This window comes from Eubalaena glacialis, chromosome 18, assembly GCF_028564815.1.
Source record: "Eubalaena glacialis isolate mEubGla1 chromosome 18, mEubGla1.1.hap2.+ XY, whole genome shotgun sequence".
NCBI lineage: Eukaryota > Metazoa > Chordata > Mammalia > Artiodactyla > Balaenidae > Eubalaena > Eubalaena glacialis.
Window position 1 is genome coordinate 31,111,954 of NC_083733.1, and position 20,302 is coordinate 31,132,255.

Consider the following 20,302-nt stretch of genomic DNA (forward strand, 5'->3'; position numbering starts at 1 on the left):
GCAGACCAATATATTATTATAAATTGAGCTAAACTGTTTCCTTTTCATAAGTGCTATGAAGTTCAGATTTCAGATATCAGCACAGGGCTGGGGTCCCTCCACAAGGCTCTTTATAGTATTTGGCTTTTAAAAAGTAAAGAGAAAAGGTAGCTTTCGACCACAGTTGCTTTTATCTTTGTCTTGTTTTGGCTAAGAGGAGGTGTGGGAAAATTCATTTTAGAAATCAAACATGACACCTTAATAAGAAAATAGATTCTAAATACAAACTTTGGGTACAGTGGGCTATGCTTGGCCCAGTTCAGTAGGTTATCAGTTATTTCACCTATATCTGAGGGCAGGAGTTGGGAAATCAGGACTAGATAGTATGTCTTGGATATCAGCTCCTATAAAATAATAACACACTTCTTCTGTTTATCACCTACAACAGAAAAAGGGAACCAATGTATATTTTAAAATGTATATTCATTATAATATATAAGTCAAAGGACAACATAATTATTTAATATTTTCATTTTTAATGTTTTTCTGAGCCAAGAAAAACATAATTTTAAAAAGAAATGCAAAGCTGGGACGAAGTGAGAGAGTGGCATGGACATAACATACACTACCAAATGTAAAACAGAGAGCTAGTGGGAAGCAGCCTCATAGCACAGGGATTATCAGCTCAGTGCTTTGTGACCACCTAGAGGGGTGGGATAGGGAGGGTGGGAGGGAGACACAAGAGGGAGGGGATATGGGGATATACATAGGCATATAGCTGATTCACTTTGTTATACAGCAGAAACTAACACACCATTGTAAAACAATTATACTCCAATAAAGATGTTAAAAAATTTTTTTTAATTTAAAAAAATTTTTTAAAAAAAGGAAATGGAAAAGAAAGACGCAAACACACCACCATTGTCACCTTCTTTTGTGCCCTTCCGAACAACTTAGGCATCACGCTGAGGGAGGGGGAGGAAGGCGCAGAAGCCCAAAGCAGGGGTCAGCGCCGCAGTGGGGTGAGGAGGGACTCCAGGTGGTGGGGAGGGGATGGCCTGACACAGGTGTCAGAGCCCAAGTGGGCTAAAGTGACAAGTTCCAATCCACGCCTCTTACCTGCTGTGTAACCATGGCTAAGTAACGACATCGTTCTAACCTTAAATTTTTCTTTCTCAATATAGCTAACATCTACTTCTCAGGGTTACTGAGAAGATTCCAAGAAGGCTTGACTTGTCATTAGTCCCCAATAAACATAGCAGTTATTCATATACTATTGTTATTCCAGATACATATATATGCACACATAGGAAAAAGACTGAAAAGGAATGTACTAAAATAGGCATAAACCTGATTTTTATATTCTTCTTTCATTTTATACTTTTCAGAGTTTCTTTTCTCTACAATGAGCATGTATTACTTTTTCAATCAAAAAAGAACATATGAGATGTTATTAATAGAAAGTAGCTGAGCCTTTACCATGTGTATTTACTACTTTTGTATATAGAAAATTAATAAAGCTATTAAAAATAGCACCATTCTGACTCTCACTTCTTTTAAAGGTGCAAAATATTCATAGAAACTCCAACAGAGTATCCAAAAGGAAAGTGGTTTATTGGCTGAAACTATCACCCGTTTATACTCACGGTAAATATCCACATCCGGGTGGTATATTAAAAAATGAATTAATAATCTGTTCTATCTACAAATAATGCTCAAAACAATAGGGTAAAGACTTCAGAATACAAACTCAGATGCTGAGGCAAGCAGGGGAGGGGCAGGCAAAGAGATGACCTTAACCCTAAAAGCATTCCCACCTAGAGATTTCAGTGAATTGGGATCCAATCTAAATGGTCTCTTTTAGAGCAAGAAAAGCACCATATATGAAACCTGCAACCCACACTGGTCCCTGTTCTGCCTCACATGAAGTGAGTGACTTTCGGCAAATTACAAAAGAACAGAACAATCCCTGCACCTTCTCCCTGGCAAGGCTGTTTGGAGACTCAATGAAATTGCTTATGTGAAATTGATCTGTAAACTGGAAAGCAACATGCAAATGGAAGGCAAGAGATTTAGGGCTTACTTAGATCAGTGTGCAACAAATGCAGGACTCATCCAAGAGAAGAACTGTAGAATTTACCACTGAATCGTACGAGGAGAAAGTAATTCCCTACGTAATGATCTTCCAATCTTCCTGCCGACATGAAGGACAAAGTCCAAGATTGGTACCATGATCCAGTTAACACCTCTTCATAACAGTTACTAAAAACAGAACAGGACTGAGGCTCAGGACCTTCAGCAAACAAAAACGGTGGGCACTTAATTCTGTTTTACTTTCTTTCTATAAACTCTTTTTTTTTTTAACAACTCTTCTAATTATGTCAAGTGATACTGGTTTTCCATTTAAGATAGTGATATAAAATCTCCCAAAATAAATTCATTTTGACGAAAGAAAAAAAACTGAGTTAATCTAGAGAGAAATATTACATAAGTAATAATAGCATGGGTAGCACATGGATATGGCAAAAACCATGAAGCTGATGTGCGAATGACTGAAATTTGGAAAACACTTAATGATGTAATGTCCGAAAAGGCCACTCCAAACTCATAATTCCTAGAAGGCAAGGACCAAGTTTTATCCATCTCCAATACTCCAGAACCTTATGCAGCACATAGAACACAGTGGACCCCCTACAAACACTCTATTAATTGGGAGATAATTCTTATTATAAATACTCGGTTTGAGCCTTGGTGCTTCCTGGCTCTAAAACCAAACACATGAGTAGATTCCCCCAGGCAGGTAAGAGTGAGATCAACCCTAAATAATCAGGAGATCAGAGCCAAGGACAGAATAAACCCTGAGAAGCTTTGCGCGGAAAAAAGGATACTGTTTGCACACTGTGCATCAGAAAACAAAGAGAAAGTCTAAAAATAAAACAAAAAACTTAGAGCAAAGAAACAAACAGCAAAGCTCCACAAACTCCACAGCTTCAGTTAGCCTGACCACAGCTGAATTACTGCTTCCCAAAGAACTAAATGAGGGAAATGAGGGAAACTCAATTGGGGTGGGGGGTGAGGGGTGGGAGGGAGGCTGTGTTGTCAGGTCAGCTGTTTTTGAGAAGAAACTAAATTCAAAACTAGAAAAAACTTTCACCAAAAACCTATATAGATAGGGAAATATTTTTAAAACTTCACACTGATAAGTTGACTTAGATGATTTAGTAGCACTGATGAAAAGTCTTGAAAACTGTTTAGCATAATTGGGGAACTCCATAAACACTGGGAATGAAAAGAAAAGCAATTTTAAAAATTAGCAGTATCGGAGAGATTGGTTCAAGATGGCGGAGTAGAAGGACGTGCTCTCACTCCCTCTTGTGAAAGCACCAGAATCACAACTAACTGCTGAACAATCATCGACAGGAGGACACTGGAACTCACCAAAAATGATACCCCACATCCAAAGACAAAGGAGAAGCCACAATGAGATGGTAGGAGGGGCGCAATCACAATAAAATCAAATCCCATAACCGCTGGGTGGGTGACTCACAGACTGGAGAACACTTATACCACAGAAGTCCACCCACTGGAGTGAAGGTTCTGAGCCCCATGTCAGGCTTCCCAACCTGGAGGTCGGGCAATGGGAGGAGGAATTCCCAGAGAATCAGACTTTAAAAGCTAGCAGGATTTGATTTCAGGACTTCGACAGGACTGGGAGAGACAGAGACTCCACTCTTGGAGGGCACACACAAAGTAGTGTGCGCATCAGGACCCAGGGGAAGGAGCAGTGACCCCAGGGGAGACTGAACCAGACCTACCTGCTAGTGTTGGAGGGTCTCCTGCAAAGGCAGGGGGTGGCTGTGGCTCACCGTGGCGACAAGGACACTGGCAGCAGAAGTTCTGGGAAGTACTCCTTGGCATGAGCCCTCCCAGAGTCTGCCATTAGCCCTACCAAAGAGCCCAGGTAGGCTCCAGTGTTGGGTGCCTCAGGCCAAACAACCAACAGGGAGGGAACCCAGCCCCACCCATCAGCAGCCAAGCAGACTGAAGTTTTACTGAGCTCTGCCCATCAGAGCAACACCCAGCTCTACCCACCAGCAGTCCCTCCCATCACGAAACTTGTACAAGCCTCTTAGATAGCCTTATCCAACAGAGAGCAGCCAGCAGAAGCAAGAAGAACTACAATCCTGCAGCCTGTGGAATGAAAACCACATTCACAGAAAGATAGACAAAATGAAAAGGCAGAGTACTATGTACCAGATGAAGGAATAAGATAAAATCCCAGAAAAGCAACTAAATGAACTGGAGATAGGCAACCTTCCAGAAAAAGAATTCAGAATAATGATAGTGAAGATGATCCAGGACCTCGGAAAAAGAATGGAGGCAAAGATCGAGAAGATGCAAGGAATGCTTAACAAAGACCTAGAAGAATTAACGAACAAACACCTAGAACAATTAAAGAACAAACAAAGAGATGAACAACACAATAACTGAAATGAAAAATATACTAGAAGGAATCAACAGCAGAATAACTGAGGCAGAAGAATGGATAAGTGACCTGGAACACAGAACGGTGGAATTCACTGCCACGGAACAGGATAAAGAAAAAAGAATGAAAAGAAATGAAGACAGCCTAAGAGACCTCTGAGATAACATTAAACGTACCAACATTCGCATTATAGGGTCCCAGAAAGAGAAGAGAGAGAGAAAGGACCTGAGAAGATATTTGAAGAGATTATAGTCGAAAACTTCCCTAACATGGGAAAGGAAACAGCCACCCAAGTCCAGGAAGCGCAGAGAGTCCCAGGCAGGATAAACCCAAGGAGAAACACACTGAGACACATAGTAATCAAATTGACAAAAATTAAAGACAAAGAAAAATTATTAAAAGCAACAAGGGAAAAACGACAAGTAACATACAAGGGAACTCCCATAAGGTTAACAGCTGATTTCTCAGCAGAAACTCTATAAGCCAGAAGGGAGTGGCAGGATATATTTAAAGTGATGAAAGGGAAGAACCTACAACCAAGATTACTCTACCCAGCAAGGATCTCATTCAGATTCAATGGAGAAATCAAAAGCTTTACAGACAAGCAAAAGCTAAGAGAATACAACACCACCAAACCAGCTCTACAACAAATGCTAAAGCAACTTCTCTAAGTGGGAAACACAAGAGAACAAAAGGACCTACAAAAACAAACCCATAACAATTAAGAAAATGGTAACAGTAACATACATATCAATAATTACCTTAAACGTGAATGGATTAAATGCTCCAACCAAAAAACACAGGCTCACTGAATGGATACAAAAACGATACCCATATATATGCTGTCTACAAGATACCCACTTCAGACCTAGGGACACATACAGACTGAAAGTGAGGGGATGGAAAAAGATATTCCATGCAAATGGAAATCAAAAGAAAGCTGGAGTAGCAATACTCATATCAGATAAAATAGACTTTAAAATAAAAAATGTTACAAGAGACAAGGAAGGACACTACATAATGATCAAGGGATCAATCCAAGAAGAAGATATCACAATTATAAATATATATGCACCTAACATAGGAGCACCTCAATACATAAGGAAAATGCTAACAGCCATAAAAGTGGAAATCAACAGTAACACAGTAATAGTGGGGGGCTTTAACACCTCACTTACACCAATGGACAGATCATCCAGACAGAAAATTAATAAGGAAACACACTCTTTAAATGACACAACAGACCAGATAGATTTAATTGATATTTATAGGACATTCCACCCAAAAACAGCAGATTACACTTTCTTCTCAAGTGCACACGGAACATTCTCCAGGAGAGATCACATGTCGGGTCATAAATCAAGCCTCGGTAAATTTAAGAAAACTGAAATCATATCAAGCATCTTTTCCAACCACAACGCTATGAGATTAGAAATCAATTACAGGGAAAAAAACGTAAAAAACACAAACACATGCAGGCTAAACAATACGTTACTAAATAACCAAGAGATCACTGAAGAAATCAAAGAAGAAACCAAAAAATACGTAGAGATAAATGACAACGAAAACTCGATGATCCATAACCTATGGGATGCAGCAAAAGCAGATCTAAGAGGGAAGTTTATAGCAATACAATCCTACCTCAAGAAACAAGAAAAATCTCAAATAAACAATCTAACCTTACACCTAAAGGAACTAGAGAAAGAAGAACAAACAAAACCCAAAGTTAGTAGAAGGAAAGAAATCATAAAGATCAGAGCAGAAATAAATGAAATAGAAACAAAGAAAACAATAGCAAAGATCAATAAAACTAAAAGCTGGTTCTTTGAGAAGATAAACAAAATTGATAAACCATTAGCCAGACTCATCAAGAAAAAGAGGGAGAGGACTCAAATCAACAAAATTAGAAATGAAAAAGGAGAAGTTACAACAGACAATGCAGAAATACAAAGCATCGTAGGAGACTACTACAAGCAACTCTATGCCAATAAAATGGACAACCTGGAAGAAATGGACAAATTCTTTCAAAGGTATAAACTTCTAAGGCTGAACCAGGAAGAAACAGAAAATATGAACAGACCAATCACAAGTAATGAAATTGAAACTGTGATTAAAAATCTTCCAACAAACAAAAGTCCAGGACCAGATGGCTTCACAGGTGAATTCTATCAAACATTTAGAGAAGAGCTAACACCCATCCTTCTCAAGCTCTTCCAAAAAATTGCAGAGGAAGGAACACTCCCAAACTCATTCTATGAGGCCACCATCACCCTGATACCAAAACCAGACAAAGATACTACAAAAAAAGAAAATTACAGACCAATATCACTGATGAATATAGATGCAAAAAACCTCAACAAAATACTAGCAAACAGAATCCAACAACACATTAAAAGGATCATACACCATGATCAAGTGGGATTTATCCCAGGGATGCAAGGATTCTTCAATATATGCAAATCAATCAATGTAATACACCATGTTAACAACTGAAGGATAAAAACCATATGATCATCTCAATAGATGCAGAAAAAGCTTTTGACAAAATTTAACACCCATTTATGATAAAAACTATCCAGAAAGTGGATATAGAGGGAACCTACCTCAACATAATAAAGGCCATATATGACAAACCCACAGCAAACATCATTCTCAATGGTGAAAAACGGAAAGCATTTCCTCTAAGATCTGGAAGAAGACAATTATGTCCACTCTCGCCACTCTTATTCAACATAGTTTTGGAAGACCTAGCCACAGCAATCAGAGAAGAAATACAAATAAAAGGAATACAAATTGGAAAGGAAGAAGTAAAACTGTCACTGCCGATGACATGATATTATACATAGAGAATCCTAAAGATGCCACTAGAAAACTACTAGAGCTAATCAATGAATCTGGTAATGTTGCAGGATACAAAATTAATGCACAGAAATCTCTTGCATTCCTATACACTAACAACAAAAGATCAGAAAGAGAAATTAAGGAAACAATCCCATTCACCATTGCAACAAAAAGAATAAAATACCTAGGAATAAACCTACCTAAGTAGGTAAAAGACCTGTACTCAGAAAACTATAAGACACTGGTGAAAGAAATCAAAGATGACACAAACAGACAGAGAGATATACCATGTTCTTGGATTGGAAGAATCAATACTGTGAAAATGACTATACTATCCAAAGCAATTTACAGATTCAGTGCAATCCCTATCAAATTACCAATGGCATTTTTTACAGAACTAGAACAAAAAAAATCTTAAAATTTGTATGGAGACACAAAAGACCCCGAATAGCCAAAGCAGTCTTGAGGGAAAAAAATGGAGCTGGAGGAATCACACTCCCTGACTTCAGACTATACTACAAAGCTACAGTAATCAAGACAATATGGTACTGGCACAAAAACAGAAATATAAATCAATGGAACAGGACAGAAAGCCCAGAGATAAACCCATGCACCTATGGTCAACTATTCTATGACAAAGGAGGCAAGGATATACAATGGAGAAAAGACGGTCTCTTCAATAAGTGGTGCTCGGAAAACTGGACAGCTACATGTAAAAGAATGAAATTAGAACACTCCCTAACACCATACACAAAAATAAACTCAAAATGGATTAAAGACTTAAATGTAAGACTGGACACTATAAAACTCTTAGAGGAAAACATAGGAAGAACACTCTTTGACATAAATCACAGCCAGATCTTTTTTGATCCACCTCCTAGAGTAATGGAAATAAAAACAAAAATAAACAAAAATGGGAGCTAATGAAACTTAAAAGCTTTTGCACAGCAAACTATAAACAAGATGAAAAAACAACTCTCAGAATGGGAGAAAATACATGCAAATGAATCAATGGACAAAGGATTAATCTCCAAAATGTATAAACAGCTCATGCAGCTCAATATTAAAAAAACAAACAACCCAACCAAAAAATGGGCAGAAGACCTAAATAGACATTTCTCCAAAGAAGACATACAGATGGCCAAGACATACATGAAAAGCTGCTCAACATCACGAATTATTAGAGAAATGCAAATCAAAACTACAATGAGGTATCACCTCACACCAGTTAGAATGGGCATCATCAGAAAATTTACAAACAACAAATGCTGGAGAGGGTGTGGAGAAAAGGGAACCCTCTTGCACTGTTGATGGGAATGTAAATTGATACAGCCACTGTGGAGAACAGTATGGAGGTTCCTTAAAAAACTAAAAATAGAATTACCATATGACCCAGCAATCCCACTACTGGGCATATACCCTGAGAAAACCATAATTCAAAAAGACACATGCACCCCAATGTTCATTGCAGCAGTATTTCCAATAGCCAGGTCATGGAAACAACCTAAATACCCATCGACAGATGAATGGATAAAGAAGATGTGGTACGTATATACAATGGAGTATTACTCAGCCATAAAAAGGAACGAAATTGGGTCATTTGTAGAGACGTGGATGGATCTAGAGACTGTCCTACAGAGTGAAGTAAGTCAGAGAGAGAAAAACAAATATCGTATATTAATGCATAGATGTGGAATCTAGAAAAATGGTACAGATGAACCGGTTTGCAAGGCAGAAATAGAGACACAGATGTAGAGAAGAAACGTATGGACACCAAGGGGGGAAAGTGACGGGGTGGTGGTGGTGGTGGGATGAATTGGGAGATTGGGATTGACATATATACACTAATATGTATAAAACAGATAACTAATAAGAACCTGCTGTATAAAAAATAAAATAAAATTCAAAAAAATAAAAATAAAAATTAGCAGTACCTTTTAAAAAAACCTAGTCACATGTAGATGTTTTATTATCACTATAAAAAACCTGAAAAGTTTATTTCAAAAGACATATGCAAAATATGTACCCAATAATCTAAAACCTAGACACTAGAGCATCAGTATAGCTTTGATCCTCCCAATTACCAAGCATAAAATAGCAGTCTCCTTGGTGAAGGGGTATCGCCAAACCAGGTGTCTCTATGTCCCATGAGATCTTAAAACCAACGTGCCAAATATCAGGATCTCTGCCTTCGAGTTGAGGGTCATCCTCACTTTCCTCGTCAGGGCCTGTCAAAAGAGAAGAGGGTTGTCAGAAAGGAAATGTTTCATCTAAAGTTCTGGGTTTCATAACAGTTACCTTAGGAATAACTGAGGCTTTAATAAAATATGGATAAGTGAACTATATACTCTTTTTACGTCATATTTTTTTAAAAAACACATTCTCTAGAACATTTTTAACATGTCATTTATTTTTTAATCAAAAAAATCTGAAAATGGTGAGGAAATAACCACAGATACCAAAGAAAATGAAAGAAGATTATTTTGTTCAATTCCATGTAACTAAATTAGAAAATCTGGATAGGTTTTTAGGAAAACATTAATGACCAAAATTGACCCCAGAAGAGGTAGAAAAGCTAAAAAAAGCCAAAGAAGGTATAGGGGTAGTTGTCAAAGAACATAGGAGTAGAGAGCTGCAAAGGAGAATTCTATCAAAAAATTAAGAAGTGGGTAATTTCAATCCACTGTAAATTGTTCAAGAGCACAGAAAAGGAAGAGTGTCCAAATTCTTTTCATAAAGACAAAATACGTATCAAAATCCAAAGCAAGCCCACGCACGCACGTGCGCGCACACACACACACACACACCAGTCTCACATCTGAAAATCAATGCATAATTCTGAAATACAGTACAGATGGTCCCCAACTTAACGATTTTTCAACTTTACAATGGTGTGAAATCAACATGCATTCAGTCAAAACCATACTTCAAATTTTGAATTTCATCCTATCCCAGGCTAGCGACATGCAGAACAATACTCTCTTGTGATGTTGGGCAGAGGCAGCTCCAAGTCAGCCACGTGATCAGAAGGGTGGAGAACTAATACATTTACAACCATTCTGTACCCATACAACCATTCTCATTTTCACTTTCAGTACAATATTCAATAAGTTACATGAGATATTCAACACTCTATTACAATATACTTTGTGTTTGATGATTTTGCTCAGCTAATCAGGCTAATGTAAGTGTTCTGAGCAGGTTTAAGGCAGGCTAGGCTAAGCTATGATGTTCGGTAGGTTAGGTGTATTAAATGCAGCTGTGACTTATGATATTTTCAACTTACAATGGGCTTATTGGGAGATAACCCCATTGTAAGTCATGGAAGATCTATATAAGAAAACAGAATCCAAATCCAGCAGCATATTAAAAGGATAACTTTCCATGACCAAGTAGAACTTATTCCATGAGTACAAGGATAGCTCAATATGCAAAAGTCTATACTTAAAATTCATCATATTCATAGATGAAAACAAACAAACAACAGATACATGAGTCACCAGAATTACACAAAAGTATGTGACAAAATATATCCTTTCGTGGTAAAAACCTCAGTAAGATAGCAATGGGTGGCTAGTTCCTTAACATGATACAGTACAGATCTATCTCAATCCCAAAGCCAGCATATTTTAATAGGGAAACATTAGAAACAGTCCCAAAGTTAAGACAATGCCCTTTATCACAACAATGACTCACTTAAACAAATGTAAAGACACATTATGTTCTTGGGAAATAAGTCGAAACATCATAGAAATGCCGGTTCTCCCTAAATCATCTATAAATTTGACACAGACACAACAAAAATACCAACAGGATTGATTTTTTAGGTGAGTGGGGCAGGTCACTAGACAAGCTGATTCTATAATTCACATAGAAATATAAACAAGCAAGCACAGACATGGAATTTTTTTTTTAACTATACAAAGAACTCCTACACATCAATAAGATAAAGATCAATTATCACATAGAAAAATGGGCAAAAGTTATAAAGACAGAACACATAAAATGAAATGAGTTTGTAAACATATAAAAAGATGTTCAAACTTATTTATGTAAGAGAAATATAAAGCCATAATAGCTATTTTTCACCTATCAGATCACAAAAAAAATCAAGCACCTTGATAAAATATGGTGTTAGTAAGAGTGCAGCAAAATGGCACATTCATATTCTCTGTAGAAGACTATTTGGCAATTCCTATCAAAATTACAAATACATAAACCCTTTGAACTTATAAGAATTCCACAATTCCACTTTTAGGAATGTATACTAAAATTCCTACTTGCAGAGGTCGCAAATTGAGCGAGGATATTTACTGTAATACTATTTATAAGAGCAAAAGATCAGAATAACCTACATATCCATCAATAAGTTTCTGGTTTAACAAATTATGAAATGTCCAAGTAATAAATACTATATAGCCACTAAAAGTAATATGAGTATGCATTGATAGAGAACTATCGGATATATTTTTAAGGGAAAGAAAGGAATAGGCTATAATTTGTGTAAAAAATACAAACACGCATGTAAGTATACGTACACATAATGTTTCTGGAAGGAAAGTCAAGACTGACTTTTCTGGGCAGAGAACTACATGGCTGGGATGAGGAGTGGGAGAGACGTAAAGGAAGTGGAAGGCACACACTATGGTTCACCTACACTAATAGTCCTGCACTTACATAAAAACTTGTAAAAGTTCACCTAAGAAATATTTACTGAGCAGTTACTGTATACAAGGCACTGACCTGGGCACTTGGGGTATATCAGTAAATGAAACAAAGACCTAGGCCCAGGGGAGCTTTCCTTCCAGGGGAGTTGTAAATGTTCATCACTGATTACTAAAAAAGGGAACATTTTAAATTCCATTAGACTTTAATCCACTAGACTCTGGTCTTCAAGGGCAGGGTCCATTTTTCTGTTTCATCCACATTTAGAGCCCCAGTGACTGGCATGTAAAAAGCATCCAATGAACATCTGTACTAAATTGCCTGCTTAAAAACAAAATGTTCTTTCAGTTCACACCATTCACGGTCCTTACTATGCTAGATGGCAGGAAAAGAAAATGTTAATTATGGGGGGGGGGAAACAAATGCAAATTAAATCAAATAATGTAATAAAGCGTGGCACTGCTAAATTAGGACAGTTCTCAATATTAAAGAAATCTAGAGAAGAGACAGGTTCAATGAGGATTAGAATGGGTAGAGCAGAATTCTTGGAGAAGATCAAACTTGAAAGACAAGTATGGTTTAGACTCACAGAGGGCAGAGTACAAAAGATGTAAAGTTTTATGCCATCAAAATGGACAATAAAGCATGTTTTACTTAGGCTGCATCATGTGCATGCCACATACACAATCCAAAAGCATGTGCTCCCAGATGGCACATATTCACATACAGAGTCCCTAAATTCTGAACATCTTACTCTCCAGTAAATGTGCACCAGGGTCAGAGGCAGTAAGAGAAAGGAAAAAGAAACTCCCCTTTATAACTATTTGTTCCCATTACTTTGCACAGGTATGGTGAAAAAAAATCAGACCAGAAATCCAAGTTCATGGCCTCTTCAAAGAAGGAATGCTACCAGAACCTTTACGGACACATGCAACTGTGGAGATCTTCAATTCTCTAAGTTTGAATCTAAAATCTGGGACTTCCCTGGTGGCACAGTAGTTAAGAATCTGCCTGCCAATGCAGGGGACACGGATTCAAGCTCTGGTCTGGGAAGATCCCACATGCCGTGGAGCAACTAAACCTGTGCCCCACAACTACTGAGCCTGCACTCTAGAGCCTGTGCTCCACAACAAGAGAAGCCACCACAATGAGAAGCCTGCGTACCACAATGAAGACCCAATGCAGCCAAAAATAAATAAATAAATTTATTCAATAAAATAAAATAAAATCTGATACTGCCGTAGGAACAGAATCTTACCTTTTGTCATATGCGTTATTTCTGATACATATTTTCTCAAATACTCTTTAGTTAAGAGCAATTTTTAGCTAGATTTCTTTAAAGTCACAGAATTAAAAAGTCCAAAGCCATTTTCTAGGTTAATTCCAAAAACATTTTAAAGAGAGTCCTCTGGAACAGGAGTGACAAATACCTTATATATCAGAGGACACAACGAATTCACTGGTTGTGGCTTTTCTGAGGACTGGTGTAGAATCACTCTGAAATTTTCTCTAGGCTCAGCAGGAAAGAGTGGTATGATTGATTACTGATGTCTGTCACAGGCACTTGAAGGGAGCTAGCAGCATCAGAACTAGATATTTGCTGTCCATGTCTGATGACATTTTCCAGGAAGTTCCTGTACATAATATATAGTTATACATAATACACAGTTACACCTGAAAATACCAGAATTTGCAAAACTAGATCCTATGGACCAGAAAAGAGCTCACGAAGATATATAGCTTGACCTTCACTATATTTTCTGAACAAATCTAAAGTTAGTTGCCCACTGATACAAGTGCTTTGTGTAAAAATACCAGTTTCCAGCTACTCTTGAATTATAAGCTCAAATATCACTGGGGCAGTCACAGGTGGCTGTAGGTAAGAAGTAGCTGCCCGTTTTAGACAAGGCACTAGTGGCAGTCCCCAGTCAGCCACTTGACTCCTTTGCAGTACCTGCCTAGCCCCTACAGGCATTCAAGTCCATGAACCTCGCTCTAGCCTACAGGCAAATCAGGCCTATCCCCTGCTTTTATGAAGTTTAACAGGAACAGAGTCAGGACCATTCATTTGCATACTGTCCACAGCTGCTTTCACACATAACAACAAGGGTGAGCTGCTAAGACACAGACCATAAGGCCCATAAAGCTGAAAATCTTTACTATCTGGTCCTTTACACAGAAAACATTTGCCAACTGCTGCTCTAGAGTCTTGATATCTGTGATTTGATAGAGATGCCTACAGCACATATTAGTGAAGAAGCCGAGGCTGAATAAAGTAATAATGATGCAATGTGACTAACACGTACTAATGTTGAAACCGAGCGGGGCCCTATGGGGCTCCCAGGCATGGAGGCCTTTTTGTCCCCCATTTCTTATAGGCAAGACTCCAGCCTCCATGACCTACCTTCCCTGAGTTCCAAAGGGCAGATGCAAACAGTTGCAAATCAAGGGAGGAGTAGCCAGGAAACCACCTGAGGCAAGACTAAAGGGACCAGAGAAGCTCATCAAGATTAGGAGACCACTGGAGACCCTGCACACACCCTAATCTCGTCAGCAACCCCACCCTTTTGAAACTCTGCAGAAGAAAGAAGAATGCAAGACTGTTACTGCCTTGATCCTTATTGCATACCCCTGACCACGAGCCCCGACTATAAGACCTCTCCCTATTCCCCAAGGAGGGAGCACACTTCTTGAGGAGCTAGACTGCTGTGTTCCCCCCTTTGCCTGGCAAAGAATAAGCCACCCTTTCTTTCCCCTCCAAAACTGTCTCCGTATCTCATTTCGGCACTGGTGTACAGGGAGCCAAGATTTTGGCAGCAATGTCATGTGACTAATACCAGCATACAACATAATAAAGCAGTTTAATGCTAAATTATTTGATAAGATCAATTTAGCCAAAGAATATTGATATAAGAACTCAATATTTATATGTGTGATACCCCAAGGCTTGCAGGCCGCTTCATTCTAGAGGGTCCTAATGATAACAGATGTAGCAAGTAGCCCAAGAAAAAAGAATAGAGACATTTTAAGAAGACTTTTCATATGTCCCTCTCTGGTCAAATCAACGACAACTTAACTTTAAAAACAAATGATTTTTAAACTACAAAGACAATGATTTTCAGGTAGTTTTAAGGCCACCAAGTGTGGACGTTCTAAAAAGGGATCATCTTTATAGGCTAACAGACTGGTTGACTACTTTCCCCTCTAAATCTCATCCTCACACTCTTCTCAATATGGCACCAATAAAGTCTTGAACAACAAACAGAGACAGTAATTGCAATCAGTGTTGCCTGATGTCTCCCATAAATCCAGCACCTTTGCAATGTGCTCATTAAAATAATGTTTTGTTGAAAGTTTGTTTCCTCCGTCAGCTGGGTAGGGAGGAGGGAAGCTGTACGTCTGATAAATTTTTTCTTGCATAAATACAGTGCTGCTCACTTTCTCAATAAAATCAACTTGTAATTACCTATAGCAACTGCAACTGATTACTGTTCCCCTATGTTATTTTGGAAACAAGCAGAGGCAATTGGCTCCTACTTGCCTTTGAACTTCAGTAACGTTGAAACGATTTTAAATATCTCAATGTGTTTGGTGCATTCCCAGCTCCCACTAACCAAACTACTAAAGAAGTGAAAGATGTGACAAAATACAAAAGAAGACTAAGTTTAAACGTCGAGTTTAAAATGTCCAAAACTGCCCCCGCCAAGTTAACCAGTTTGATTTATTTATACTAACTAGTTTTTGAGAAAAAATTAATTCCATTTAATAAAAGATAAATGCCATCAAATATTTTGTTTTCCATTCACAAAGCTGTATGCAAACAGTGTCGCATAGAAAACAAAGATAGAAGCCTGGGCACGAAAGAAGAGATGACAGTTCTAATCAAGTAAAACATATCACTTGAAATTTTCTACCACATTTAACAGCATATACCATTAATAATGTATGCCAATAATTTCCCTGCTATGTAAATATATATTCATCATCACCACACATTAAAAAATAGCCCTATTTCCTATTCCCTATTCCCTTAGCCAAGTGCTAAAATTCCAAGACTCTGGACCTGGCAACTATTTTCTGTTTCCTTAACCCTATACCTAGAGGGGCTTAAATAGCAGGTCCCTTCCTATCCATGTCACAGATATTGAGGCAGGAGAAACCCAGAAGTTGCAGAGGGTCAGCTGGTGTACGGAGCCTAAGGATGCTTTCTCTGTCCAGCACTGATCCATGACATTCCAGCGCCTGGGACAAGAAATCATTTTTAAAAATGGAGACAGAGGGGCTTCCCTGGTGGCGCAGTGGTTGAGAGTCTGCCTGCCAATGCAGGGGACACGGGTTCGAGCCCTTGTCTGGGAGGATCCCACATGCCGCGGAGCAACTAGGCCCGTGAGCCACAATTGCTGAGCCTGCGCGTCTGGAGCCTGTGCTCCGCAACGAGAGAGGCCACGATAATGAGAGGCCCGCACACCGCGATGAAGAGTGGCCCCCACTTGCCGCAACTAGAGAAAGCCCTCACACAGAAACGAAGACCCTACACACCCATAAATAAATAAATAAATAAATAAAAATTAAAAAAAAAAAATGGAGACAGAAAGTGAATGGGGAAGGTATGAAGTTGGGAAGACACATTCTAGAAGGGAAATGGTATGGTGGGTGTTTAGGAACATAACTGATTCTGAGTTGTAACAGTATTACATGAAGGACATGGATTTGCAAGTGAAGAGGCTGGAGAGGTGGCGAGAGGCCAGGACATGGCGGGTTTTGTGAATCATGGTAAGCAAGCTAGACTTATACTGAGGGCAGTGGCAGACACTGATAATGACTTTTTCATAGGGTCAGATCTGTTTTTCAGAATGATCCCCCGGGAAGGTAGATGCTTCTGTGTGCAGACTTTGGATAACTGTCCTGGAGAGGTTTCCAAAGTCATGGCAAATGGCCTAAGCCAGAGAACATTTGGGAAACACTCCTGAAGGATTCTATCCCTTAGAAAGAAGGGTGGGTCAGGAAGAAGCCTTCCTGAAAGAGCTCTACCATTTAAAAACGCTTTCCTTGATTGGCTGTGAGGAACAAGCAGTCAAGCTGGCTGCTAACACAGAGCATATTACTCAGCCACGGAGGAATGAACGGTCTGAAGAAATGGAGAATTCAGAAGTTGGAAGAAAAAAAAAAAAAAAAACAAAAACCCCCTAATCAGTCTCAGCTCAGAATCTATAACAAGAAGCTGCTCTAACATGTCTCGAAACAAGCAATCAGGACAAACATAGTCCCCTGACACAGATAAATCATAAAATTAATTATAAGTTTTCTAGGATTTCAGGAGAAATATTGAAAACTCTTTACTGAAAAATCTGAAGCCTTTCAACATGATGTCTGTCTCTGTCAGTTTTCAGATAAAGCATTTGAAAAAAAAAGTTTTTTTAAGATATAAATATTCACATACATAGGAGAACCTCATTATATCATGTTTCATGGACTTGGGGGAATAAAGGGAAAGTGAGAAAAGGAGAGAAAAACTGCTGTGGGGGCTCTTGGCTAAAGCTTTAAGACCACGACATTATTTGAAATAAAATATGAAATGAGGCGAGGAAGCAGAAAGACTTCTCAAATAATACATTCTCCGAACCAAAGCTTCGAACAATAGAGGTTGCAATTCTGTGGGCAACCTCAGGAAAGTACAGAGAGAGTCATGGAGTCTTAGAGGAAACCCTGATGTTGTAAACAGCATAGAAGACCAGAATCAAACTGGATTAATCAAAAAAGAATAATGGTTTGTTAACCCAGCTTCAGGCAAAGCTTTATCCAGGGTTCAAAATACATGTCCAAGACCCAGTTTCTCTCCTTCCCAAAGCTCCTGAAAAAGAGAGTGGCCACAAAAGCTGGAGGTGGTCATTTGGGGACCATGAGAAGTTTGTTTCCCTCAAGAAAAGAAAGCTACAGCTCAAAAAGAGCCAAAATATGAACAGGAAGAAGTCTGAAACTGACCACACATTACTGTCAAAATAAGGTCCACTTGAAGCCAGTGAGACTTAGTATTAAATAAAAGAATTCCTTATCTTTTTAAATTAAGCTTGTTTAGGTCAAGTATCTGCTATCTGCAATCAAAAGAATCCTAATACTAAACAGAGATCATAGTTGCAGAAATCAGAAGAGTTATTGGACAGTGGCCACAATGTAGTTGAACAGCACAAACTACTCAAGAACAAAAGATACCTACTGATTTTGGGCAAAAAAATACTTACTGATTTTGCATTATACGCACATACAAAGAAGGATCAAGACACAAACCATGCCTTCAAAGAGCTTACAATTCTAATTCAAATATGTGTAAAACTAATGCATGGCTTTAGAAGTCAAGACAATGGTTACTGTTGGGGAAAAGAATATGCTGGAAGGGAGCATTTCTGGGGTACTAATGTTTTCTTTATTGATCTGGGAGCTAGTGACACAGATATGTTCGGTCTGTGACAATTCACCGAGCTACATGTTTATGATGTTTGTAATATTTCAATAATTTAAAAAAGAAAAACCTCAATAGACCAGTTGGAAGATAAAGTTAAGAAAACCTCTGAGAGTATATTAGAAAAATACAAAAAGATTAAAAATAAGAGAATAAGTAAGAAAATTAGAGGAAACAGTCCAGAAGGTTCGAGAACCAAACCATATGGATTCTAGAGAGAAGAGAAAACTGGAGAGAAAGAAACCATTAACACAGTGATTCAAGAAAATATCCCACATTGAAGGACATGAGTTTCCAGATGGAAAGGACCTACCAAATGCCAGTATAATGGATGAAAAAAATATCACTGCAAACTTATAAAACATTAGGAAAAAAATCCAACAAAAAAGTCACATAAAGGATAAACAAAAAAATCAGAGCTCTCAACATGAACACTGGAAGATAAAAGACACTGGTACAATGCCCTCAAAATTCTGAAGGAAAATTATTTCCTGTCAAGATTTCCATACCTAAAGTATCTACACATGTTAATGTAGAATAAAGATAATTTAAGACATTCAAGGTCTCAAAAATTTACCTTCTAAGCACCCTTTCTCAAGAAACCATTAGAGGATATGCTCCACCAAAATAAAGAAACAAATCAGGAAAGAGACGGACATGGGATACAGGAATCTGAAAACTCCAACAGAGGAGACTGGATTATGATGAAGGGATAACGCCAGAGGGAACACCTGGGCTGGTCTTTTCTGATGAGCCACCTCAAACTTCACCTCCCACTTCTAAAATTGTAGACTTTAGGGCTTCCCTGGTGGCGCAGTGGTTGAGAATCTGCCTGCCAATGCAGGGGATGCGGGTTCAAGCCCTGGTCTGGGAAGATCCCACATGCCGCGGAGCAACTGGGCCCGTGAGCCACAACTACTGAGCCTGCGCGTCTGGAGCCTGTGCTCTGCAACAAGAGAGGCCGCGACGGTGAGAGGCCTGCGCACCGCGATGAAGAGTGGCCCCCGCTCGCCGCAACTAGAGAAAGCCCTCGCACAGAAACGAAGACTCAACACAGCCAAAAATAATAAATAAATTAATTAATTAATTAATTAAAAAATGCAACTGCGGGGAAAAAAAAAGTTTTAAAATTGTAGACTTTAAACATGTGCAGTTTATCGTATGTAAATTATACCCCAATAAAGTTATGGAGAGAGGGGAAAAAAGTTCAGCCATTCTTATTGGCCTAGCCTTCTCTTGACAATTAGGAGATGTCACTGCTAGGCTTCTTTTCTCACGGGCACTGGACACTGCCACTCTTTTCTGGTGAAAAGATATGGGACTCGATATAACCATCTCTCATCACCTCTGCCTCTTCTAACCTGGTCCACCATCTCTAGTCTGGATTACCCAATGGCCTCTTGCAGCTCCCCTGTTTCTACTGCTGCCTCCCTTCTGCTCCAAACTGCAACGGTTCTCCATCTCACTCCAAGTATAAGCCCAGTATTTGTATTACAGTAGCCTCTCTTTATCTGCGGTTTCACTTTCTGTGGTTTCAGTTACCCGCAGTCAACTGCAGTCTGAAAATATTAAATGGAAAGTTACAGAAATAAACAATTCATAAGTTTTTTAAGTTGCGCGCCGTTCTGAGCGGCATGATGAAATCGTGCACCATCTGGCTCTGTCCTGCCTGGAAAGTAACTCACCCCTTTGTCCAGTGTAGCCTGCTTAGCAGCCCTCTAGTTATCAGATCAACTGTCACAGTATCAAAGTGCTTGCATTCCAGTAACCCTTATTTTACTTAGCAATGGCCCCGAAGCATAAGAGTAGCGATGCTGGCGATTCCAACATGCCAAAGAGAAGCTGTAAAGTTCTTCCTTTACGTGAAAAGGTGA

At 38.8% G+C, this 20,302-nt stretch overlaps 1 protein-coding gene across 1 annotated transcript in view; it reads right to left on the bottom strand.

Annotated features, from left to right (window-relative positions):
• The window catches only part of FTO (FTO alpha-ketoglutarate dependent dioxygenase), a 374,026-nt gene that overhangs the window by 238,975 nt on the left and 114,749 nt on the right, over window positions 1–20,302 (bottom strand). Inside the window, exon 4 of the mRNA XM_061173250.1 lies at window positions 9,391–9,534. Coding sequence (XP_061029233.1) covers window positions 9,391–9,534 — 144 coding nt within the window. The remainder of the gene's footprint in view (window positions 1–9,390; window positions 9,535–20,302) is intronic.